The 12,199-nt window shown below is 41.4% G+C and overlaps 1 protein-coding gene across 1 annotated transcript in view; it reads right to left on the bottom strand.

Annotated features, from left to right (window-relative positions):
• Positions 1–7,977: 7,977 nt before the first annotated feature.
• SLC9C2 (solute carrier family 9 member C2 (putative)) overlaps positions 7,978–12,199 on the bottom strand; it is a gene marked incomplete at both ends in the record, with an annotated part of 61,243 nt that continues 57,021 nt past the window's right edge. The window contains 2 exons of the mRNA XM_084250067.1: positions 7,978–8,073; positions 10,305–10,490. Coding sequence (XP_084106193.1) covers positions 7,978–8,073; positions 10,305–10,490 — 282 coding nt within the window. The remainder of the gene's footprint in view (positions 8,074–10,304; positions 10,491–12,199) is intronic.

Here is a 12,199-nt window from a genome sequence, read left to right as displayed (position 1 = left end):
TTCTGGTCTTGCCCCATTCTGATTCCCCATTCTGCTCTAGCACTTTTGGGCCTCTGGGATACTACATTCCCAGGCTGAGCTATCTTTGTGACCCCTGTTAGGGTGCAATTAAAGGACCCTCATTTTCCCTAGTGTTAGAGGGCAGCCCCGATACAAAACGGGGTGCCTGACTGTGGGTCCTCACCCGCGTGCTTAAAAGGACTTATCAATACTCTACTGCAGGCACACGCGAAAGGTTAATAAAAGGTTTATTCACAAGGGAAGGGCAAATGAGGAAAGTACAGTTCAGGGAGAAAAGTGGAAGACAAAGTTTTAAATGCGTCCTTCCTGATCCGCCGATCAGGAATCCCAAATGGAGCTCCTGGCCACGAGCCAGGAGCCGTGAAGCCAGAAGGCAAGCGACAGAGCAAGAGACCCCAAGGCCCACGTGTCTGGTTTTTATACCAACCAACCCTGGCTGCTTAACTCCACCCTCAGGTCCCAGCCACCCTCCCTTTGGTGGTGACGGGATTTGTCTTTCCCAATGTCTTGATGGCTTTAGTCTGGAGTGGGGGTGGGGTCCACAAAGCCTGTATGGGATTAGCGCAGGACATCATTTCCCCCTAACACTAGGAAGACACAATATCTAAGAACTATGACTTCTTACACAAAATTCCTCCACTTGGGTCTTTTAAGACCCGGCATTCTTAACTTTTTTGTTTAATTTCATCTCACACACCATCAAACTACAGCTTCCAGTTACAGAGAATCAGGCACCATGGAGTACCGTTCGTTATGGAGACCTAGAAGCACAAACAGCTGCGGGAGATGTGAACCTGGATGCTTGGTAGCCCATTTTGGACAACCGGCACCACCTGAGCCCCTCAGAACACCACATAGCAACTAAAATTGACCCTGTCTGAAAGCCCAAAGTGCAGCCATCAAATTCTCCTTCACACCTCTTTCCCACCATACCCAGATGACAATAGGCTAATGGCCAGCACTACCGGCCAAAATTCAGCTTGAAGCAGCTACACAAGCCAGAACTCCAGCCCATTCCCAAAGATTCCCATCATCCTCTCAGAAGAGGGGGAAATAGCGGGTATCATTATCAAGGTTAAAAAGTAAAGCCCCATTCCTTGCCCAGCAGGCAAGTTTGGAAAGCTTCAAAAGATAAAGGGAAATGATAAGGTTGCTATGAACCAGGACATAAGACCAGATCACCTTGACTATGAATGTGGAAGCAAGGCCAGGACACATGCTGTGTCAAAGGTCAACACCCAAGACCAGACATCCCAGAAGATAACAGGTTATGAAAGAAAGTCTTAAGCCCTTCATCACACACAGACATCTCTGTCTTGCCCCCTGGTCTCTTGCAAGGTATTTCAATAAATCCACTTTTTCCTGTTGTCCCTCCCCCACCACAATAAAGTCAAGCTCATTAAACAAATTTCAAAAGTATTATAATCAAAATCTGCTTTCAGATTTTGCACACCACTGAAATTTCCAGTAGGTTCTTAATAGTTAAGCTTGACTTTTTTTTCTGTTGTATTTCCTTCTATTCTTAACCCCTAATATGGTTTTTCCTAGAGTAAAACATCATATATTCTTTCCATCTTTCATCTCAAAATTGAGCTAAAACGAATAATGGATTCTAAATAACAAACCATAAAAATTCAACTTTATTTGACTTTTTAAAATAAAATGGAAAGTGATACCAAATAGTACTATGCAATGTAAACTTGTTAATTTCCCCCAAATTTTGCTTTAAGTAACAAAGATTGTGGAATATTTGTTCAGTGTTAACTAAATTAGGACAAGAAAGGGAAATGACTTTACTCTGGAAAATGTTAGGGAAGCAATAATAACAACAATATCACAAATCAAAATTCTAGGCCCTATGCTTTCAATAATAATATATTAGTTGTACAACAGATTTGGTAACTTGTACCCTATTATAACTTGAGTCTCAGCTGGAAGTAGGGTTTCATTTGGGAGCTTTCATTCAGCTGGAAGTAGGGTTTCACAAGTTTTAGGATATCTTGCATCATCCTGAAGAATTCTTGAACCTCTCAAGTATACTGCAACTGCTTAAAATTAGAGTTTTACATCAGTCCATTAATCACTTGTAAGATAAATATTGCAGTAAAGTGTTCCAGCAACTTCTAAGCAAACTCCTTGCCAGGTAGATAAAATCCTTTAGCACTTGAGCCAGGATATTAATTTGGTCTTTCGCCTGACTCCTACATCAGATTAGTGCCTTAAAAATCTTTTTTGAAATGGGATCCAGCTTCCAACTATAAAAGAAAGTCAAAAGTAAAATATTAGACTATGAACATTTCTAAAACTTACTATTAACTTCAATCAGAAAACTTAATGAAAAGCTTCCATTTTATTGTCTGAAACAGTCCCCTATAAGTAAATACATGTGCCTCTCTATACCACCAATCTCTATCTCTATACCACCAATCTCTATACTTGATGATACCATCAAGTATCATCTTATAAAGACATATCACATTGTTTTGATTAGAGTAGTCTATAGAAGGTACACTGAAGGGAAGGAAATGTTAGGAGGCTTGAATTCCTGTTAACTTTATGACTGGTTGCAAGAATGAGTTTTTTTTAAATAATGGGGTCTGGGAAAGACCATGACAAATAAGGAGCCCAAGCACTTGACTCCCAATTTATTTTTCCCATTTGTGAATGAGGGTCTCTTTAAAAAAGAGAAGAGGGTCATGCTAGGGATACAGCCTAAAAAGAGTTAAGTTTCTTTGTTTAGAGGAGCCATTAGCCACAAGTTTGGTGAGTTTCCTTTCCCCCAACAAATTACACTGCAACCCTTCTTGATTGGCATAAATGATAGTGACTGGATCAGAATTTTTATTCAAGGGTCTATAGTCACTTAGGGTGACTATGTGGTTTGGGGTGTGGTGAGGCAAGAGACTGCTCTTGAAGCCACATTTCAATGCGTATCTTTTTTCCTTAGATGGCATGTTTATTAGGGATGACTTGGCAACTAGGGGAGGGTAGGTACTGGAGACCCTGAAGTCCATCCTTGGCACCATTAGTGCCATCTGGCCCACTTCCGCATTTTCCTAGTGTCCTACCACCCTGCCAGAGTTGTCCACTCCACTCCCTAGATTTGGAGCTCTCAGAGACCCCTTCAGTGAAGGGGATAGCAAAGTAAAGTAGTCTTGCAGACTCTCTCCCCAACACACTTGCCTCTACTCTGTCCTGGTCCAAAAATGCCCTGCCCCTCCCCCATACCGGGCGTGACTTGCAGCACATCTCACATTTTCCTAGATGAGTCCTGATTACAGAGGGAATTAGGAAAAGTCTTCATGGCAAAACTAAGTGACTTTCCATATAAAATATTTTGAAGTAAAAATGGAAATGCCATATGACCCAGCAATACTTCTGGTGAAGAAGAGTATGAAAACACTAATAAGAATTATGCACCCCTGTGTTCATAGCAGAATTATTCACATTATCCAAGATATGGAGATAGTCTAACACCTATGACTGGGCTTATCCAGCTCATCCAGATGACTAGATAAGCAAATTGTAGAATATCTACTCAATAGAAGACTACTCAACTATTTAACAAAGATGAATTAGGCCTTTTGGAACAAAATGGGTGGATCTTGAGGTGATGATGCTAAGTGAAATAAGTCAGAAAGTAAAAGGTAGTTAGTTACCAGATGGTTTCACTCATGTATGGAATATAAACAACTAAAGAAAACAAACTGACAAAATACAACAAAAATAACTCTTTGACTCTGTGAAAACTATGGTAGATACCAATGGCAGCTAGAGGATAGAGGGTACGAAGTGAGTAAGGTGGCAGTGTCTTGTCACTGCAACTCTGGCAGAGGACAAGGGCAGCATATGTACATGTTGAGATGTGAAGGTGTACTCCCAAACACACAATTTTTTATAAATGGCAAATCAATAAAATTTTGAAGAAAAAATGTCTTTGATGTCTCTTATCTTAAAAATTCATGCAAATTTGTCCCCCTATTGCATAATATATTTGTTTTAATATAAAACATTTTAGGGGCCTCCCTGGTGGCACAGGGGTTAAAGACAGCAATATCAAGCTATCACCAGCCACTGCAGCATAAGTTCGATGCCCCACCGGGCCAGGGACCATCTGCTGGTTCTGCTCCCCACTCTCTCTGGTGAATCCTCTCACACGCACCCCTTGTCTCCCATGCACCTCTGGCTTATTTATGCATAAATAAATAAATCTTAAAAAAAAACATTTTAAACAATCTAAATAAGCTAAATGAGTTAATTTAGCTTTATTTATCCCCTTCAATTTAAATTTAGTTTATTTCTCCCTTTAAAAAAATCGAGTATAATTGATAATCTAGGAACATGTCCATAATCAGCTTATGGCTCCACATACCCCCATTTTAGCACTCACACATCCTAGGGAATGCACATTGCAAAGGAAGGGGCACTGATATTTAGAGGCTAATGTCTGACTATATGCATGGTTAAGCCCATTCCCATCCCAAGGCCCAAAGATCTCAACTTTTGAACTAAAAATCAGAGGAAGGGGGTGTTGAGAGAGAAACTGGGAGAGAGAGAGCTGACAAAATTGCATCTTTCAAAAACATTACATAATTTTAATTTTAAGTAATTCAAGTGAGTTTTACCCCAATTTCCCCATATTAATGAGCTGCCACTAAGAGTCTCTTTCTTACCACCTACATTTACAACTTGACTTCACAATTTTAGTTGTATAGTTCAATATTCACAATAAAAAAAATCTATCAAATCCTTGAGTTTATTACCTGATCTTTTCCAGCCATATTCTTTCTTGCTCATTCGAAGATATGTATTGACTGAGGCTGTCCAAATACATGCATTAAATGGAAAAACAAATTAAGAATTTAAGAATATGGTAGCAATAGAATATTTTAAAATATCAACTTGCTTACTCCCTTCAAGTCCTCCCTTTGCCTTTCAAATGGGCTCTTTACTCCCTCGAGGATATTTGTTAATATACTCCCAAAAATCCAACACAAGAGCTGACAAACTCAAATGGGAAGAGGGAGGTCACAGAAACAATTAAGGAAGGCTGGATATGAGACAAGAGGGAGCAGTTAGACTGTGGCAAACTGGTAAGCATCTGTTTTCCCTACAATAGCCAGCAATATTGTACTATCTGATTATTGCTATTGGTAAGAATGAGGATTTAGTGTTGGCAGACTTTCTGATTTTATTTTTCAAGAAAACCTCGAAATTTGGATTTGTTAAATATGAAATTTCTTGATGTTTATACTTGGAAACAATTTTTTTTAATTTAAAGAAAATGTGTATGTTTGCCAAATCTAGTGTACTGACTAGATCCTGTCCATGGACCTACCATTTATGACTTTTGTTCTGAACCCATTGAACAGTAGAATGATGTGTTTCCCTCAGTCTAAAAACAATTTCAGAGGGTTTTTTTTTAAAGATGTATTTATTTATACAAGAACCGGGGTACAGGCCAGACGTACAGGAGGGTGAGAGGATTCACCAGAGACAGAGTGGGGAACAGAACAGGCAGACTGATGAAATATACTGCTGAGGGGAGCAGCGGACCAGACAGGAGAGGTCTGCTTCGCCATGTGGGATTCTTGCCAGCTGGCCGGAATCCAACCCGCACTGCAGAGGCTGCTTCGCCATGTGGGATTCTCACCGGCTGGTGGGGATCAAACCCGCACTGCAGAGGCTGCATACAGCTTCACAGTGTGGCACTCAACCACCTGCCCCACCAGGGAGGCCCAATTTCAGAGGGTTTTAAGAAGGAAAGAAAACGATGGCCCAAGGAATAGAAAGGACTTGAGCCCTAATCCTGGCAGTGTTTTAGGTCTCTGACTCAGTAGCCCTTATGTGGCCCCAATGTGGCTGACACTAGGCCCTAAACTCCCAGCCTTTGCCATAGAATCCTATACCCTAAAAGTACTGTGGAAGCAGCACAGTGGCAGCCCTAATAGACTATAAAGCCTGAGAGCAATGGTTATATCAGTATTAACCAGTTTGGAGAGAAGACCAGAAGCAGAAGGGACTCCCAAAATCATGGCGTTGCACATGACCCCATAATAGAGCATGGAGGGCCTCCCTAGTGGTGCTGGCAGTTGAGCGCCACACTATGAAGCTGTCCGCAGCCTTTGCAGAGCGGGTTCAATCCCAGCCAGTTGGGGAGAAACCCACATGGCGCAGTAGACCTCTCCTGTCTCGCCTGCTGCTCCCTTCAGCAACGTATTTGGTCGGTCTGCCTGTTCTGTTCCTCGCTCTGTCTCTGGTGAATCCTCTCACCCTTCTGCATATCTGGCCTGTACCCCAGTTCTTGTATAAATAAATAAATCTTTAAGAAAATTAATTAATTAATTAAAAATTTAACATAAAAAAAAAAGAATAAAGCATGGAAAGTGAGCCCAGTGTTGTACTTGCTGCTAGGGGGGAAATGGAATTACTTATTTAATGTCTGTCTCTCTTCCTCCATGAGGGCAGATAGATGGTTTGGCTGACTTACCAACTAACACTTGATACTGGTGCCCAGCACATGGGGAGAGACATTTTATAAGAATTATGCAAATGTAGGCCTCCATAGTGGTGCAAGGGGTTAAGACGCAACCTATGAAGCTGTCTGCAGGCTCTGCAGCACGAGTTCAATCCCCAGGCCAGCCAGAGAGCAACCCACATGGTGCAGCAGACCTCTCCTGTCTTACCCGCTACTCCCCTCAGCAGTGTACTTTGGTCAATCTGCCTGTTCTGTTCCCCACTTTGTCTCTGGTGAATCCTCTCACCTCCCACACCTCTGGCCTGTACCCCAGCTCTTGTATGCATACATAAATAAATCTTAAAAAAAAGAATTAGGCAAATGGGAAATGAGGCATAAAACATTAATGAATGAAATGTCATTTTATGCACAAAACTTTAAATCATATCAACCATTCTCAGAAATTAACAATTCTTTAAGAATTCCATAATGGAGGCCTCCCTGGGGGCGCAGGTGGTTGGGCGCAGCGCTGTGAGGCTGTCCGCAGCCTCTGCAGTGCCAGTTCAATCCCCATCAGCCTTAGAGCAATCCACATGGCGAGCAGACCTCTCCTGTCTCGCCTGCTGTTCCCCTCAGCAGTGTATTTTGTCAGTCTACCTGTTCTGTTCCTCGCTGTGTCTCTGGTGAATCTCTCACCCTCCCGTGCATCTGGCCTATACCCCTGTTCCTGTATAAATAAAATAAATCTTTTAAAAAAAATTGCATAATGTCTAAGCTAGCAGGTCACATGAAGTATTCACCAGAATGCTGGCGACTAGAGGAAGACATCAGGATGACTTTGTTTTCAAGTCAGGGTAAAAGGGAAAATGGTGACACTGGACTTGGTAAGGCATTAATGCTGAGCACTAGAAGAAAGATCTAGAATAAATTCTCTCTAGTGTATGGGCCTCCCTATCTAGTATTTTTTGTGCAATATTTAGCTCCGTGATACATGTGATTGGGTGTTAATACATATTTAGTGACTATAATTACTTAGTGACCATTGATGTACAACTCAGAGCAAGCCATTTGAGTTGTGACTGTCACCACAGTCTGGATTCTCAGTGAGCATGGGGTGGGGTTCATGTTCCTTTGATTATTGGGAACAAACTCGCTCCTCAAACCTGAGCTCACTGTGAGAAAGTTCACCCCCTCCCCTGCTCAGCCCCCAAACTGCACTATGTGACTCACCCCAAACAGGGCAGGAACAGAATCCAACATAGAAACTGCTCTCCTCCTGCAAGGGGGTAGAGCCAGGGGCATGGGAGAGGAAGGAGTCACTTTCATTTCAGTGTCTGGAAGTCTCTGAATCTATGTTTTCAAAGTGGCAACCAGGTGGACCCAACGATGGAGAGCGACGATAAACCCACACAATGCCCTCCAATTTCATTTTTTGAAGAATTAAATGAATTTTACATGTATCAAAATTCCTTCTCAATGGTTTCCCTGTTCTTAAAGGTTTACCCCTTACCCATGACATTTGATACAGTATTTTCTGGGGAAGCCTCAGATGTTTGGATAACCAGCAGCTTGCTTAAATCTGAAGTTCCCTGAACCTAAAGGAAGAAAAGTCAAAATTAGTCAAAAGAGTATTCTTTTCCTGGGGCCTCCCTGGTGTAGCAATGAGTTAAGTCTCAGCACTATGACGCTATCCGCAGCCACTGAAGCATGTGTTCAATCCCTGGCCAGGGAGCTACCCACATGGCACAGCAGACCTCTCCTGTCTCACCCACTGCTCCCTTCAGCAGTGTATTTCAGTCAGTCTGCCTGTTCTGTTCCCTGCTCTGTCTCTGGTGAATCCACTCGCCCCCTCCCTGCCCGCACCTCTGGCCTGCACCCCAGTTCCTGAATGCATAAATAAATAAAAATAAATCTTAAAAAAAAAGTATTCTTTTCCTAACCTTAACCTTTCCAAAGAATATAAGAAATAAGCCATCCCCTGGAACTAGGCCTCCAACCCCAAGTTCTATCTTATTCATTTCAAATTCTCTTTAACGCTGTTTCAAAAAGTGTTGGACCAACAAATTATCTTTTGCATATTTATAGACATCAGAGAGAAAATTTCCACAACTTGCCTCTAAACAGACTAGAAATTCTCAGTTTGGAAAACAGAGACTCCCCAGTGTCAGCTGAGTTACTTTTATTCATACATTGACATTTATGGGCTTTGGCCCAGTCTCCCAGATGGCAATACGGTCTTTTCATCTTGGGGCTTTTGCCTTGCATGCCACAGAATCTGACCTCCCAGAATGCAAGTAGCAGCCAAACAACAAATAAACTATCATCACCAGAGACCACACATTTTCTCCTTTAATCCTCACAACAACCAGATCCTACAACTGCTACTATTACCCATGTATCAATAATAGGCAACTGAGATCAGATTCCCTGTGCTCATATATCTAATGGGCACAGGGTCAGGTTCAAATTCAAGTGTGCCTGACTCCAAGCCCTGATAACTTACCACACTAAACTGTGGGTGGTGCTCCCACCTTCTGCATTCCTACCCCTTCTTTCAAACCTAGAGATTTCCACTTTCTGTTCATTAAAAAAAAAAGATATTCAAATCACTATTGACCTCTGAATTGTTGAGAGATATAAAATAAGAATATGATGAAGGGGGCAAAAGTGCTTTTTAGGACATTTGCCAACTTTTCCAGGACACAATTTTTCATTTAATTAGTGACCTTCCTCAGCGTGATAAGACAAAAGGAATCTCTCCCAACTTTCTCCCAGGTTCAAGAGATGGCAGTTCTTCCCACTCTTCTTGATCCCCCCCTTCTGTCACTCCTATACTCAACAGCTGGTGATCCATTAAGGGTCTTGTTTCGTCTTTTTCTGTCTCCGCTGTACTATACCTGTATACCTCTCTCTCGTCATGGGACAGTGAGGCCCAGGACCAGCTATCAAGTTGCACCCACAGTCCTCAACATGCAACAAAGCAACCTGAGCCCTGATCACCTCCCTTCTTATAAGAGCAACAGTGTGGTGCAACCTCCAGGCCAGTAGGGGACGTTCATAGCCATCTCAACAGTAGAAGGCAGAGCTTTCCAGACTCCACCCCTTCATATCCTGCAGGGATGATGGAAAATAGGGGTAGGGCTGGAGCTTTAGCAGTTAAATTGCCTTTGAGGAGGTGTCTGTGGAGAAACTGGCTTCACCCTGAGCTCTGGTCTCTGCTCAACAGACACTATCTGGCATGAGACAGATGGCATCTGGCCAGGTACGAGCCAGTAATTTTTCTCTTTCTCTCCCTCCCTCTCTCTTACCTCTCCCTTTTCTCACTCCCTGTGTAAATAAATCCTGTTATTGTTGTTTCTCCCCGTGTGTCTGCTTTTGAGTCATGTTCTGCAGGTGACCACATAGATGAGGACCCAACAATTGGGTAAGCTGTAGTTCCCTGGTTTGTCCTGTTTCACTATCAACCAGTGCAGAAACTTCCAGAACCATAGTAGCATTTGATATCACCACTGCCTTAGTGGGAACTAGTAAAAATGCACTCTGGGAAGCCCAGAGAAGGATGTCCCATAACAGAACAAATGACTTGGCAAACAGAGAGCAGACAGAGTCCAGACCCATATATCCCTTGGTTGTCCCATGAGCAGGACACAAACTACATGACAGTACACTGAAACCCTGGTCATGTTGACTTTATTGCTAGAGGGTGTGTCAGAATTACAGGGTCGCTCCAAGTTAACTTTCTTTTTGAAAAATGGTCAGTTGAGTTTTAAAGTCACTTAAGGGGCACCATGAAAAGCAAATCACCTTTCTAAATGATCCTCCTTACCTGTGCACAAGTTTTAGGTAAAATACAAGGTGCAAAATAAGATGTCTCTGTCTTTATATCAATCACACTGCCATACACAATAATAACGAACTTCATGGTCCTATTATCAATCGCCATTTCATTATAGCTTGACAAAGTCTCCACATATACAAGATTGCACATCACACATTTCTGGAAATTTAGGTCCTAAAATAAAATTACATTTTTCTATAAATCATACAAAATGATACGTGATCTCAAGAAAATAGCAAATTTGGCTGATTTAGCTGAGTTCTTTGAATATGTCACAATGGCCTCTGACAAGATTCTCAATTCCAAGTTTTTTTTTTTTTTTAAATTAAATTTGTTTGTTTTCTTGTACTGTTGTTAAATTTTGGACAGTATTTGATTTCTTCCCTCAGGTGTGATCCCCATAGATCTCCCACCACCATTGTAGCATGTACAGGAGCTAAAGGTCCATCTAATGGCTGGAATCTCCTGGATGCACCCAAAACAGGGGCCATCAGGCCACTCTGAACATCTCCAGCCATAGGGAGTGCACAGTGACATGACCCAGCCCTCAGACCTTGGTCCCTACAGGCAAATCAAATATTTAATTGCTGAGGACATCAATACAGCTGAAGTACCAAAATCAAATGAAAATTCGCTAACTTATCTAGAATTTTACAACAAGAAAATCTAAAAAATAATCCATTTTGGTTTTCAAATGCATGTAAATTTCAAGTTATATAATAAAGAGGGTACAACATAATTCTGTTAGGAGGTAAGGGTTCTAAAAAGTGTTCATTGGCTAGCTTTTTTATGGAAAATTCTAGAAGAAAATAAACCGAAGTGTTTAAAATAGAGATTTTCTGGGGAATAAAGTCAGGGTGGAAGCTTATTATTTTCTTGTGTTTTTGTAATAAACAAAATAATATAAATAAAATTTATTTTGTAATAAAATAATAATAAAATAAGATGGACATCCATCTTATTATTGAATCAAGTGTGACTCCATAGAACATCACCCTATTTATCCTAATTCTCTCCTTTGGAGTTTTATGTTAAACAACTCTAAACTACTGCTCATGAAAAGGTAAGACAAAAAGAAAAGAGAAGAAAATAATTCTCCTTACCCTTTTGCTAAATTTTTTCTGAAAATCATTGGCACTGAGTAAAAGAAACATGATTGCTAATATGCTTAATATGATTTGCTAATTATTTTTAAGATTTAATTTTGAGAGCCTTTTTAGGTTCACAGCAAAATTAAGAGAAAGGTACAGAGATATCCCATATACTCCCTGCTGTTGGGGCCTCCCTGCTGGCCCAAGGGTAAAAATCAGTGCTGTCAAACTATCACCAGCCATTGCTGCACAAGTTCGATCCCTGGCCAGGGAGCTAACCACATGGCACAGCAAACCTCTCCTGTCTCACCCACTGTGAGACAGTGGATCTGCCTGTTCTGCTCCCCACTCTGTCTCTGGCAAATCCTCTCACCCCTGCACCTGTGGCCTGCACACCAGTTTTTGTATACATAAATAAATAAATCTTAAAAAAAAAAAAAACGCCAAATACTCCCTGCTTTCCACACAGGCATAGCCTCCACTGTTATCAACATGCTCCACTACAGTATATTTGTTATAACTGATGACCTGACACATGATCACCCAACATTCATAGTTTCCTTTAGGGTTCACTCTCAGTCCTGTATATCATGTGGATTTGGAGAAATGTATAATGGCATTTACCCATCATTACACTAACATACAGAGGATTCTCATTACCCTAAAAATTCTTTGTGGTCTCTCTGTTATTCACTCCCCACCCCAACTCCTAGCAACAATTTATCTTTTTTATGGTTTCCATAGTTTTGCCATTTCCAGAATGGCCTATAGTTGGAATCATATAACATGAAG

The sequence above is a fragment of the Talpa europaea genome (genome assembly GCF_964194135.1).
Source record: "Talpa europaea genome assembly, chromosome: 12".
NCBI classification, from domain to species: domain Eukaryota; kingdom Metazoa; phylum Chordata; class Mammalia; order Eulipotyphla; family Talpidae; genus Talpa; species Talpa europaea.
The sequence above is the reverse complement of the archived record's forward strand: the minus strand, read 5'-3'. Positions and strand labels throughout refer to the sequence as shown.